The sequence below is a fragment of the Danaus plexippus genome, chromosome 23 (genome assembly GCF_018135715.1).
Source record: "Danaus plexippus chromosome 23, MEX_DaPlex, whole genome shotgun sequence".
NCBI classification, from domain to species: Eukaryota; Metazoa; Arthropoda; class Insecta; order Lepidoptera; family Nymphalidae; genus Danaus; species Danaus plexippus.
The window spans coordinates 1,856,842-1,871,150 of record NC_083551.1 but is presented as its reverse complement, the minus strand read 5'-3'; the positions used below and the strand labels follow the sequence as shown (position 1 = coordinate 1,871,150).

General features: G+C 31.4%; 3 protein-coding genes across 3 annotated transcripts in view; all 3 read left to right on the top strand.

Annotated features, from left to right (window-relative positions):
• Nucleotides 1-4,387, top strand: part of LOC116774882 (disintegrin and metalloproteinase domain-containing protein 19) — a 50,918-nt gene extending 46,531 nt beyond the window's left edge. The window contains exon 17 of the mRNA XM_032667662.2: nt 152-4,387. Within this exon, the coding sequence (XP_032523553.2) occupies nt 152-2,462 (2,311 nt within the window). The 3' untranslated portion in view covers nt 2,463-4,387. The remainder of the gene's footprint in view (nt 1-151) is intronic.
• A 1,238-nt stretch (nt 4,388-5,625) lies between these two features.
• LOC116774696 (probable small nuclear ribonucleoprotein Sm D2) lies at nt 5,626-6,569 on the top strand. Its single transcript, XM_032667421.2, has 3 exons — nt 5,626-5,782; nt 5,856-6,108; nt 6,301-6,569. Coding segments are annotated over exons 1-3 (360 nt in total). The 5' UTR covers nt 5,626-5,780; the 3' UTR covers nt 6,406-6,569.
• Nucleotides 6,570-7,897: 1,328 nt separating this feature from the next.
• LOC116774706 (uncharacterized) lies at nt 7,898-14,034 on the top strand. The gene is made up of 5 exons (XM_032667435.2): nt 7,898-8,083; nt 8,361-8,545; nt 11,340-11,654; nt 11,882-13,207; nt 13,542-14,034. Exons 2-5 carry the CDS (start codon nt 8,363-8,365, stop codon nt 13,767-13,769), a joined length of 2,052 nt encoding a protein of 683 aa, XP_032523326.2. The 5' UTR covers nt 7,898-8,083; nt 8,361-8,362; the 3' UTR covers nt 13,770-14,034.
• Nucleotides 14,035-14,309: the final 275 nt, after the last annotated feature.

Genomic DNA, 14,309 nt, shown 5'->3' with positions numbered 1-14,309 from the left:
TTCCTGCGCTCGTCTAACCCGTGATTTTTTTTTAAAAGCATGCATTGATATGATAAAAAAATTATATATATATCCATACATATTTAAGTTAACTTTAAGTAGTAAATAAACCTTTTTATGTGATATCTCAGACTCCTTTTTCATATTTCAGTGTACAATCGCCAAAGAAGAACAGCTTGCAGCGTCGCCTGTCGCGAAGTGCGACGAAATTTGCTGCAAATTTCCAAAATAATTCACAAAACAACGCCCAGCCCGTCAACGTTCATACTCTGTCGAACTCTGACGACATGAGCTCCAGCCTCCTCAGAAGTGATTCCGATCATAGCCCTTCAGGCAACATAAACCCCTCGGTAAATTTCTTCGGAAACTTCAAAGGATTCTCACTCACCCCGATGGATAAGAACTCACAAAACGAAACTGATGTCAAAGATAAAAAAGATAATGTACAGAAAAGCGCCAAAATCACACCCGTGCATCGAAGCGGTAGCAACAGTCAGAATATAGCACAGGGATCGAAGCCAATACTGAGATCAGCACCACCGCTGCCTGTGGTTCCGAACACGGCTAAACTAAGCCCGAAAACAAGCCCATCTATCAAAAGAACGAACAGCTCCGTTCAGAATCGCATTAAAGCTTTCATGGGAACGGAAAAGGCTGAAGAAATACCCGTGAACACAGCTCCGAGACCGACAATATCTAGTCCCATTCTGGAAGCATCGACGTGTACAGCGAAAGAACTCATCTCTCCTCTCCAGGGTTCCAAAACCTTGGGTCCTGTCCGCGCCGCTCCTACCGTTCCTAACTTCTCTCCGGACTTACCGAAGAGGCCGTTAAGCATGCACTCAGCGGGAAATGTACCACAGAAACCACTGCCGGAAGAACCGAAGAAAGTTAAAGAAGGCATATCTCTCAATAGGATTGCGTCGTTCCTGAAACAAGATAAACCAAAAGAAAAAGATAGGAACCCTGTGGAGAGAAGCCATTCGCTACCCAAAAATGGTAACAACCAATTAAAAGTCAAAACCGGTGATAAAGTCGCACTGCGCAATTTGCAAATATCTGGTCCTATTTTGCAAAAGGAAATAGAATTACCTGTTACTACTGTCCCAGTCGTTTCGGATTCAGAAGAAGCCGACGATTCGAAGGCCTTCGTAAACAGAGCGCAGAGTATGCGAGCACCTGCCAGCCAAAAGCCAGTCCTACAAAGCTTTGCATCGATGAGACAAGCGCCAGGTGTACCGCGGCCCTTATCGTGTGTGGGAAGACCAACAGCGCCCCCTCCCCCGTTACCATCACAACCGAAAAACGAAGAACAATCCATTTACCAAAATCCGAAAGTGCAAAATGACATAAAATCGACTGATTATGTTGATTGCATAGAGGAAAAACAGGTCCCATTGGCGCACATCGATGAAGAATCTGGGGACAATATTTACGCTATCATAGAAGAAAGTCCCGAAAAGCATTTCAAACCGATGCCGGGACGTCCTCCTAAATCTACACAGGCGCCGTTCGAAGAATACAATGTACCAAAACCTATTACTTCCAATTCGGGAAGCTCTGAAAGTTTAGGTCTACTCGGAGAAATTGTCAATGAAATACAAAACCGCAATTTCGACTCCATTTACTGCACAAATTCTTTGGCGAGAATGAAAGATAAGAACAAAAGTACGGATAGTAACAGAGATAGCACGTACATGAACACAGACTATAAAAGCCCGGAGAGCGTTTACAGCAACTCTGAGACAAAATCTAGTGCGGCCTCCACGACTAGCAGCGGCTACCTTCACCCGTCCGCCGTGAACGTACCGACTTACATGCAAAAAGACAGCGATGAACTAGAAATTGAAAAGCCTCCGTCCCCCACATTAAAAACTAATTCGAAAATACCTACGTTTACCAGACAAGTCACCCCGCCGGGGCTAAGAACTTTCAAAACTATACCGCAATCACCGAAGACGACAACGAGGAGTAATCTCAAAACGATTCCGAACAGTCCCGACCTGGTATCGAGCTGTGCTGTTCCCGAAACACAGAATGCTAAAGCTCCGGATGTTATAAACAATAATAAAACAGAACCACCTAAATTAGCGACTAAACCGAATACGACCAAAACGACCGATAACCGACCCCCACTCAAACCGGTTCCGTCGGAGAAGAAACCTAACGTCAAACCAACACCGGTCCCAAAAACTAATTCTGCCTTAAGTATGAACAAAACAGATAAAAATCCTCCCCTCAACAGAACTACTTCTAAGACAGACTCCAACGTTAAGGCGATAGCTGACAGTTTGAACAAAAATCGACCAAAAATTGTCCCAAAGCCTAACAACATACAGAAGACTGAAGCTGTGAAAACAAACGCTACCAAATTATCAGCGAAACCGTCAAACGTTGCAAGTTTGCAGCAGAAATTTGAAAACAGGAAGTCATTAGGAAAAGAAATAAGTGTCAAAAAATAATTACACAAATATATTTAATGAAGACAGATCTCCTTAAGCATCATCTCCTGTACCGGTTAAGTGATATCTAATGCAAAATCTTTGTTTTGGTAGTAGAAATTGTGCTTTTGTAACAAAAAAATTAATACATACACATAGGTTAGTTAGGTAGAGAAAGACTTACTCGTAAAACTATGAATAAATCACAGAAAGACGGCAGCTTACACCGAAACAGGTAAAATTTAGTAAAACAACAGACAAATAGAAACATGATAAGGCTGTTTTGTGATTTTGTACAATGAATCTCTGGTAAATAAGTTGAAGTAACAAAGCGTGCTATGTCGTCAACAAATCTAACAGATTAAAAAATATATCTAGTCCAGTTAATTTTAGATGATCATCAATAATTAATTATATTTAAGCGATAACAAAATTTCAATTCGCATGTGACAATACGATAACTTTGATTTATTTTCTTTTCGGCTATGTGATACATTTTTCAGAGTACATAATGAAGAGATTTTTTTTTTTTTTGGTATCTATCAGATTGTGTGTTTGTATTTTTATATGGAATGACATTTACTATGTAGGTTAAATATAAATGTATATAATTACTTGTGAGTATATAAAAGTAAGGTTTATTTGTAGGCTCATGTAAATATTATTGATTATTTTCATTAGTTTTAATTCAATGAAGTGTCTTAATGGTAAATAGAATAAATTGATTGGTATTTTTATAAAAATGTTTAAGCATTTGTATAGATATAAACGAGTGTTGTAAGTTAAATGTATAATTTTTCATGATATTGTAATGATTCAGGATTCCGTTATTGGTGCTAAATGAGTATGTTTGTCTGTAGCTTACATTATATCGAGAAGAAATAGAAGCATTGCATGACGTTTGTAGAAAAAAAAAAACACAATTCTAAATTCAAACCTTTTTTTCAGTCATTTATTATATATAGTAATCAATTGATGTAAACAATTTCTATTGCTTTTTTCATATGGCAAATTAATAAAAATAAGTACAATTTTGATTTATAATTAAGAAGATACTAAAAATATCGAAATATCTTTAGAATGAATTGGTATAAAACATTGAAACGTCTTGTTATGCTTCATTTTACGCAATAATACATATATGCTATACGTCCAATACCACTGCCAGCCGGTAAGAATCGTGGTGCTTCGCAGCAATACTTGTTGTATATGAGAGTCGTTTAATTTAGAGTTTATCAAACTTGGTTACTTTACACACTAGCACTTTAAATACTACAACCTCAACTTTGACGCGTAAACTATGAACGTCACATTAAGAAGCTGATGTGTAAAGTCACTAACGCGTCAAATGCATTTTACTATTTAGCCATTTTTACATACACACGTATATTATAATTAACTGTTGTATTTTAAAATTCTCAGGTAATTTTTCCTAGCTGTCCATACATATTTTGTATGTCTACAGAAATGTAGAATGTTAACCGCCTTTTTAAATATTTTGTGATCACAGATAATATAACATAGATTTTTTTATTGGCACTATTAGTGATATTTATGCTACTTGTTAATAGATACAACTATTTTTAGATTTAAAAATGACAGAAGGTGAGTATGATGGTTATTTGTAGTCCATTAAATCTGGTTACCGTGTAAATTATGAATGATCATTTCCGGCTAAGAAGTAATTGTCCAATTTTGTGATAATGTGGATTTTATAAAGTACATCGAAAAATCTGTAAATTCGACCAAAGAATTTTGAGGTAGTTTTTGAATGAAGTAAAGGAAAGACACGAATAAGATATTTTTTTAATGATTTCGTCGAGATTATAGACAAAATTATATGCACTGATGTAATAAGAATACTTTTAATTTATTTAGTTAACTAAAGCTTATCGAGTAAAGTGGAGTTTATTATTTTATGTAAAATAAATGAGATTTGCTGATTTCGTTCATTGTTTCTATTACTACGTTGTTTATTGCTGTAAGAGAATCAGTTAATCCGAAATATACAATTTATATCGAGGGTGGGTTTTGGGCTAAATGATTGCATTTATATCTTAACCTATATGTCTTATATTAAATATTAAGATAAATCTAGTTTTGTTCCGAAATTTAATTTTATGGTAATGTACAAACATAGAGGTACCAAGTTTCGGGTATTTTTCAGGAACTGTGAAAACAAAGAAGAAGTTTGATACTTTTATTTATTTAATCAGTTACACGATATAATGTCAAACAGAGAAAATATATTGTAACATCATCTGTTTTTAAATTCTATGTCTAGAGCCTAAAGGAAGGGCTATTTTAGTCAAAAAGTCGGAAGGAATAGTTGAAGATCAATATTTTTCTAAAAACTTGTCTATTTCTCTGTCACCATCTAGTTTAGATCATTTTTGACCTGAGAAACATAATTTTTTTAATAGTAATATACGAAAACTCACTCTTTAAATCTTCTTAGCGTGAGTAATAATGATATTGGGAAGCGTAAATAGGAAGCCCCAACGATACTTTTTTCCTTTGACTATTCACAACAGCTGGTTTACAACTGGGGGATACCGTTTAAGCTAAATAATAGAAATTTCTTATGATTACTTAGAAGACTTTACGGCATTTAGAGCGTGTTTCGGCACTTCAAGTTGGGTTTGTCTAGTGTTGTAGAAAATATACATACGTCAAATAAACCGCTTTAAACTTAGGCGTCGTAGTACTTCGGCCTTTAGAGAGGATACAAACCACCTAGCCCACATTATCAAGTAAGCGAGTCTATGATCCGGATGGAGTAGTAAATATAGCCCCAGGCCCCATACTGGACAACTGATGGCGTCCAAAAACAACAAATGCTGTAATGTCTGAATGAATACAGTCTTATTACTTCTGCTGTCGAACATTAGGTGAAGCATATTCATCATAACGTCAGTACTTTACTTTAAACTCCGCCGTATATTCTGAAAAACTATTCATTGGGCCATTGGCACAAACTAGTTTGGGACACGACCAAGAGGAGCTGTGAAAAATTTGTAGGGTCTTTTAGTAATTTAATTCAAAATGTGTGACGACTACATCTCAAAATGAATTAAACTAGATTTTATATAACGATATAAGTTTTGGTATTGTTGTCCTATAAGAGACAGACACAAGAAACAAGAACCCACATAACTCCTTTCATAATTGTGTATAGTCTGTTAAAATGGTTGTCAATTGACAGTAATCATTTTTTATCTATGGCCTAAAACGTCAAACTTAAAGAAATAAGCATTGAAAACGCGCGATTAATGCTGTAAAGGAATTAAATACTTGTATTGAATTGTTTTTACCAATCAGATATAAATCTTAATAATAATGTAAGTATGGTACTTTTCTTAACAGAACAATATCATTAAATTAAGTATTTAATTAAATATTATCGTTTACTAGGGCGACTACATCGAAGCCACGCTCAGAAATGACTCTAGAAGAGCTAGCTAAGATAGAAGAGGAAGAATTCAGCACAGGTCCGCTTTCGGTACTCACACAGTCCGTCAAAAATAATACACAAGTGTTAATAAATTGTCGTAACAATAAAAAGTTATTGGGTCGTGTAAAAGCCTTTGACCGGCATTGCAACATGGTGTTAGAAAATGTTAAAGAAATGTGGACCGAAGTTCCAAGGACGGGGAAAGGCAAAAAGGTAAGCTTTAGAAAAAGATCTTACAAAAACATAAAAAAAAAATAGAAATTGATTAACAAACAAAATATAGGTTAAATGGTTCATTTTTATTACATTTTGATTCGATGTGATTATTTTAGTAATTTTCAAAGTTACAGAGTGTTAAAAAATTTGATTTACATTTACATAAAGTATAACAATGTTTATTTGCAGGGTAAAGCTGTGAACAAAGACAAGTTCATATCAAAGATGTTCCTCCGAGGCGATTCAGTTATCTTAGTCCTCAGGAATCCTCTAGCTACCGCTGCAGGAAAGTAAATGCTAAGTTAGGTCTAGTTTAATGTCTAATAAACTGCTGTTTTATAACAAGTGACAAGTGTGTATGTTTAAAGGAAAGTCCTATGATTTTACGTCTTTTATGTTGTGTCTATCTACTTATACGCTTGTCAGCTAAGAAATATAAATAAATAATTTTTACTATCTCACAGTTTTTTATTTTCCATAAATATATTTAATTTAAGTTATATTTGTAAGTCCAAATTTTAAGTGTAAACATATATTATACCAAATAATCCTTTTGTACACATATTATAAAACAAAGTCCCTCGCCGCATCTGTCTGTCTGTCTGTTTGTGATAAACGTAAAAACTACTGCACCAATTATCAAATAGTTATCACCACTCGATAGCGTGATTCTCGAGGAAGGTTTTAGTATATAATTTGATAAGTTTTTATATTCACTTGTGTGTACATTAACGATATTTGTTGAAGATGTCGGGAAAATGTGAGCCGTCAGAGCTTTTAGCGAAAACGCTGCCTAAATTCTTTGTCCGCTGTGGCACGTCTATACCTCAAGAATAGTATACTATATCCATTTTACAACTTTTAAAAGTTGGCATTCCTAAAGCGTTTATTGGAAAGCTATTTACATAAATACGGTGTTCAGTCTTATCAAAATAAATTACTTCGTTTTCAAGCCTACATCAGTATCTGTAAATTTAAATCGGGCTAACCATTTGAAAGTTATCACAATATATGTTTAATCAATTTCAAAATTAAATAAGCTACTTTATATTTTTTGTAAAGAACCCGTCGAAGCGGGGCTCATTTCCTAGTTTTAGAATAATTTAAAAAAATTTAAATAATATTTACAAAATAGAATAAGACTGATATCTCTCCGAAATAAGAGAAAAGTTTTATCGTATAGAACTATAGAATATTGCGATAAAAGAAAGACATAAATAAAAACAAAATAAAATGTTTCCGATTTTCAGGATAATTGATATGCCGAAATGACACCATTTTTTTTTTTGTAATTATTTTTACGGCTTTGGATATTAGTCCTTTTAAGCCTTTTCCTTACAAATTATCATAGACTGTATATTGACAGCATTACTTCTTAAATATTACCAATTTTTTAGTTAAAATTTTTTAGCTTAGGCAACATTCATTCATTATCAATATACCTACTTTATTTACATATATCTGCATATAAAATTTTATTTTTGTTATATATTGACCGAAAATGTATGTAATAAAAGAGTCTGTGAAAATTTTAAATTAAATGAGAAACTTTATTGTTTATTTATTGAAAAGCGATATTTTGGAATTTGTAAATTAAAAAAAAATCATTTAATTTTATATTTAACATATAAATTACATATATAATATAAAAATGTAAATTACATTAATGAAAATTTTTACACAACAATTTTTTTTTAATATTTTAACATACGTATTTTATGTCACTGTACATAAACTATACGGGGATTACCCTATAACAAATGAGTCATTCCATCGTTCCATGATGTTGGAAAATCATTAGTCTGCACTCTGCTTGTACTTGGTGCTGTGTTGGGTATACACTATACCGTATAAGTTACAATATTATAGCTATTGTTGTGACACTTCTTCGAAGTTAAGTTTCCTGTCTATTAATATTTTAGTAGTAACTTGCCCAAGTATTTTATTCTGCTTAATTATCCAGTTTAGACAGGTGGGTAGAGCAAAATTATCAAAGTTTATCAACGTTGTAACTAAATAATCAGATATTAGAATTTATTAAGATTTTTTTTTCTTTTTCGATCGAACGGAATTAAATATCCCCTGTCCGCCTCTGCTTCTTAGCTATCTCCTCACTAAATTTCAACTATATCCCTTCAGCCGTTCTAGATTTCTAAATAGTGTAACTGACACAACTTTCTTGTATAAATTCTTAAAAATTTAATAAAATACATATTAAGTATAATAACTCTTATAATATATCCTTCTAGAGATGGCTCCAAACTATAGTAAGAATGCTGTACTTAAAGGAACTATTGACTACTTCTGTGTTGTGTGTGAAACATACCTCAAGACGGAGGAAGACTATATTAAACATATATCTAAACCCACACACAAGAAAAATTTTGAAAGCACACAGTACGCGAAGGAGTTTGAAGATGAATGCATCAGGAAGGTTTGTTTTATATACAATTGAAATTTTAAATTACATTTAAAGTGCTGGCAAAGCAACAGATTCTTTTTGTCGACTATTAATAGTCTTACAGAGGAGTCCAGACTACATGATGTTAATTCAATAAATCAATCTTGGTTTCCGTTAACTTTGTTAGTTGGTCATGTAACAACTTACTCCACTCCACTTGGCTTTGCTAATCTCAGCATTTTACCATCATGCTTTGTATTATTTCCTATTCATATTAAACATAAATTTAAAATGGTTTCTTCTCTAAATAATGATAAAGAAATTGATGTTACACTGTGACTAGTTCATGTGTGTTTAATAAATCACTATAACATGTTCAATATTTTTGACGGCTTAAAGTTTTTTTGGTATTTGAAGTAGATGAAGAGATTTGACATGAACTTCAGTAAGCACACTGCCAACTTGTGTTATTAGCAAACTGAATATGAATCTTAACCAAAAACTAACTAAAGATGATTAACACAGCGATGTGAAATTTTTTTTTTTTGTTTATACCAAAATCATAATTCTTTTTACTTTGTGAGGCAACCATATTGTAATGATAAGGTAAAAAATGTTTAAAAGTTTCGAGGACAACTTTTAATATAAAAAAGAGATAATGATTTGTATTTATATTGTATCATTCTGTTTAGTCTATTTAAGTTTAATGCAACATGTTCAAGGTCAATGGTTGCTGGTCAATTCTTTTTTTAAGAATGTTGCTGTATAATTAATTTTTTTATGCAACTTACATGTATTATAAAATGTGAAAATCATTTAATATGCCTTATAAGTATAGTTTTGAACGGTCAGATTATTGTTTTTGGGACAAAGCGCATGTTAATGAGTCAAAGGGTACATTATTTTAAGTGAATTATAATTTGGATTTTTCCATGGTGACGGCGCGACGTTGTGACTTCTGCGATAATATTAAATTCATATAAATTTTATTATTATGTAGTACTATACTAATATTAAATAATACTTTTCATTTATACAATCCTAAAGTTATTAGAAAAAATCTTCAGCAAGTTTTATTTCAATTTCATTTATAATTAAAAATTAAGTAATGTATTTAATTCATTTTATTTATTAACATATTTATTTATTTTCTTCAAGTTATGAAAACTGCTTTTCTATATTCCATTTGGGATAATGATTACTTACGTTTTTCTGTTTTCGTTAGTGTCGAAATATTTTTACATAATACCTATGTTAATTCCTCTTTTTGTACCTTAATGAGTCTTTTATTAGTAAATATGGAACTTTGGTAGGTATGATATCTTATAATCTAATATTATGTGGGCTGTAGGTTGTTACCAAAATTATAGTTATTTTAAAATTTCTGTGTACACTATATTTCAGTTACGTTTTCTTCATTCAGAATCAAAACATATAATTAAGACAACACATCCATCTTGGAAGTTTCGTACGATGTATTGGGACTATTTTAATAAGAGTATTAGGTGTTGCAAAACTCATTGAAGTCTCTCTTTATCTCATACGATCGCCCGCCAGCCTGGCATGTCAAATATGACAAATGATGAGTGGATTTAAACCCCCTGATATATTCGTAGTAATGAAATAATGTTAAGGACGATTTTATTATTATTTAAATAGTTGTCATGAACAATTAATATATTTGGATAAAGATACTATCATGTCTAGAGAACATCGTTTTCAAATAATGTGTTATTTTAGAAAAAAGGTTGGCATAAAAAAGTTCTTACTTAGTCAACCTGAAACGATTGACATACTATCGTAGACTTTTTTTTAGACCTTCTGAGCAAAAAGAAATACTTAAAGGAAGAATAAAACTATTTAGCTCGTTCACTGCCATGGATTTAAATCCGAAAAATGTTGTTTTGTTTAATTAACTACTCCACAAAATCTTAGATATCATTAAATTAAAAGAGATCAATCGATTAAAATAAATTCAAATTAGTAGCTGTTCGTTACTTGCGACTCTGCGTGAAAAAAAATAAAAAAACAAAGAAAAAACTTAGTGCCGCTTGCGGCCCGCCTCTTGCGCTATAACGTTTTATTTCGTGATCAGGATAAAAAGTAGCTTAAGTCACTCCTCACTACATCAGCTACCTGCCAATAAAAGTCAAGTCAAAATTGGTCCAGGCGATTCAGAGGTTAGCCGGAACAAACAGACAGATAAGTTGTGTTATTTTGCTATATGTACCGTATATATTATATTCATGTGTATGTAATAAATAAACGATTATTTCAATATTACAAACGGACACTCCAATTTAATATTTTTTTTTTTATATATAGATGATTATGAAATATTTTTCAGGGTAGTCTAGAAATATTTTATTATGATAGGAAAAAAATGTATATCTATAAATATCCTTTCATATTTTATCTACATTTAAGGGCACCGAAGTTGATATATCAAATGAAATTTATAAATTTCATTTCTATGTAATATAATTAAGAATCTTTTTGGAAATAGTATAGGATTTGGAATAAAGTTTACTAAAATTCAGTTCAATATATATGTATATATATATATATATATTTTTTTTTTTTGAAAACCTTATATTTGTAAATCAGTTTTGATGAAGTTACACTCTTTGTTATGTATTTTTGTGAAAGCTTCTATATTTGCAATTACCTAATGTAAGGAAAAGACCTATAAAAGAATATTATTGTATTATATCATTGTGTTAGAAGTATATTAATAATAATATATTTATGTTTTGACATTCAATAATTTTAGGAACTTCTTGGATGGTTGAAATAAAATTTTCATTTAGTGCATATTTCCTTTCAGACGAGAGTCGGATATTTTTGCGAGTTTTGCAACGAGTTACTAACAGTTCTGGCCAGAGTTAGACTTCACGTGACAGACTCAAAGCATATGAATAATAAGACATCGTTGGTCATCGAGAGGAGTGGTGCAGATGTAGTCGCCTTCGGTGAAATTGTTATAAACGAGAGGTCCTGGAACGGCCTTAATGCTGAATCCTGCGCTGTTTGCAACACAGAATATGAAAATGAAGACATACACAAAAACCAAGCCAAACATATCATAAACTTGATTCAGAGCACTCTAGAAGTTGATAAGAATAAAAATATATATAGAAAGGTAATTTTTTTTAACGTTTAGAAATAAAAATCAGTTGAGAATTTTCTGAATATCGATCGCTAGTGGAATGTACTTAAAAAACTTTTGCTTGTTTTATCCCTGGCAATCATTTTAAAACATTACATCGGTCATTATCGAGTCCTATCTTTTACACATTTTTTTTTTTTTTAAATATCAATAACAGTGAACATAATACTTTTTTATATGATAACTATATTTTTTAACAGATAGATGAACAGCTGTTTCAATGCCTGACATGTAACATGGTGCTTGGTCTAAGCGACAGAACGAACCATTTCAATAGAGATGATCATAAAAAACAGTATGAAAAGTGTCTTCTTTCAAACAAATCTAATAATGATGAACAAAACAGTTATGTAACAGATGATTTAAAAGATAATGACATAAACAAGGATGACAAAAATCAAAAAGACATCGCCTCCAATGAGATCGCGTCAGATAAATTAGACGAAAGAAATAATTATCTATTTAAAAACAAGCAGGGCTATCTTTTATGTATCCTATGCAGTTTAGGTGTGAAACTGGACGATATACACAGACATAGAAATAGTAGAATGCATAAAAAAAACCTTAAACAGCATAGGGCACGCATCGCGGAACTGATAGAGGCTGGTGGAACGGATAAAGATCTATTCAACTTCATCAAAGAATTTGAAGAGAATCGAATTTACATAAATTTGGAGAGCAAAACCGTTATTTGTATGAAATGTGGAGATATTTTATCATATTCTGTTGACGAAATAAAAGAACACATTCCCAAACACAATATTAAAAAAAAAATTGAATGTAAGTCAAAGGATGAACCATCTGATGAGAAAGATAAAAGTGAAGATGTTAAAGAAAAGATAAAAGATACAAGTGAAAATATTAACGTAAAGAAAAAAGATACCCGAGAAGATGTTAAAGAAAAGGAAACAGCTGTAAGTGAAGATGTTAAAGGAAAGATAAAAGATACAAGTGAAGATGTTAAAGAAAAGGCAAAAGATACACGAGAAGATGTTAAAGAAAAGATAAAAGATACAAGTGAAGATGTTAAAGAAAAGAAAAAAGATATAAGTGAAGATGTTAAAGAAAAGATAAGAAATACAAGTAAAGATGTTAAAGAAAAGAAAAAAGAAACAAGTGAAGTTGTTAAGGGAACACTAAAAGAAGCAGAAAGGGTAAATGTTCAAACAAAAACTCATGGTCATGAACTTCAATCACCGAGAGATAATATTCCAGACAAAAAAAATACAGATGAAGCCACGGAAAAAAAGAAGCTTGTTAAAATCAAATTGCAAAGACAACCAAGCTACAAGTTCATTGAGAGCACAGCTTGTGTGAAGTATATGATTTTCAACGATGTTATTATAAACAACAAGTATTGTATATCATTTGAGAGTTTTACATTTAGAACATCAAGTGGCGCTGATCTAGAATGTCAAGCCTGTAAAGTATTAACCAAATTTAGTCATTTTTCTACGGAGGAACACATAAAAAAGATTAATATCATCCCCGTAATAACTAATGATGAAAGTGAATTTGTTAGACAGGTTCGTATTAATTGTTACATTTGGTACGGTTCAGTTATTTTTCATGATAAGGGACAATATATTATGACATTGACAAGACAGTGGACTGTGACATTGACATAAAAAATTTAAATAATATTTATGAAAATGTGCGTCGTGGTTTTATTTGTAAAATAACTAATAAGTACAAATGAAAAAATTATTTCGCATTGATGATGTTTAATTGATTTTTTTTTTGATAATTATTTAAAAGTGATCACAGAACCACTAAAGATATGTTATCCGGCTGTGTATCGATATACTAAGTAGTCTGTTGTGTTATTATTGGATAACATTATTTATAATAAATTTTCAGGTTCAGAACGACTTATTTCATTGCGGATTTTGCAACATCGTTGTATCTTCCTGGGGCAATATGCTGGAACATTTCAACAGCCTGCAACACAAAAACAGCAGGATTGAATCAGAATGGAGAAAGGAACTTTATTTGTATGAAATGTCGAAAAATGATCAAAAACTTAAAGACTATGAACAAAATATTAAAATGCGTCTCTTAATGAATATGTTTCAAGGAATGTTCTAGAAGTGTGATTGGGATACGCTTAATAATGTTGTCACACTAAATAATGAATCTCGACAAACCAGGAATAATTACATAGTTTTTTATATGAAACTACTGCTGGGGATTTTTCAGCCAGTATTTCATTTCAAATTTGTATTTAACTGTATATCAATTGTAACCAAAGCATTTATCACCTATTAATTTTCTATCTTTTTTTTTGTTAGTAATTTTTCCCTTTTTCTTTCATCTGTACTTTATAAAACCCACAATTTTTTTGGTTATTATCATTACCTATTTTAATTTAAAAAAATTTATTGTATTTAATTTCATTTATTTCTGATATCTTGTTGATTTTATTTGTAACAGGATAATGTTTATTTTTCTTCAATTTTTTTTTTAATTTGTTTCTAATAATATTATAGTAATCAATGTTTTTTTTTGTTTAAATAACACCCTTTTTTATAAAAAAAAAAATTATATGCAATGTAAACCTCTAAAGATATATTCAGTGAGTTAAAAAAAAAATAACGGCTGATTTTTGATGTCTTTATAATTTATATT

Excerpts from the sequence above, each read along its gene's own strand:
- LOC116774696 (XM_032667421.2), top strand. Across the intron at positions 6,109-6,300 it reads GGACGGGGAAAGGCAAAAAG|GGTAAAGCTGTGAACAAAGA; the intron begins GTAAGCTTTAGA and ends GTTTATTTGCAG.
- LOC116774706 (XM_032667435.2), top strand. The coding sequence starts at position 8,363 with ATGGCTCCAAACTATAGTAAGAATGCTGTACTTAAAGGAACTATTGAC. Across the intron at positions 8,546-11,339 it reads AAGATGAATGCATCAGGAAG|ACGAGAGTCGGATATTTTTG; the intron begins GTTTGTTTTATA and ends ATTTCCTTTCAG. Across the intron at positions 13,208-13,541 it reads AAAGTGAATTTGTTAGACAG|GTTCAGAACGACTTATTTCA; the intron begins GTTCGTATTAAT and ends ATAAATTTTCAG.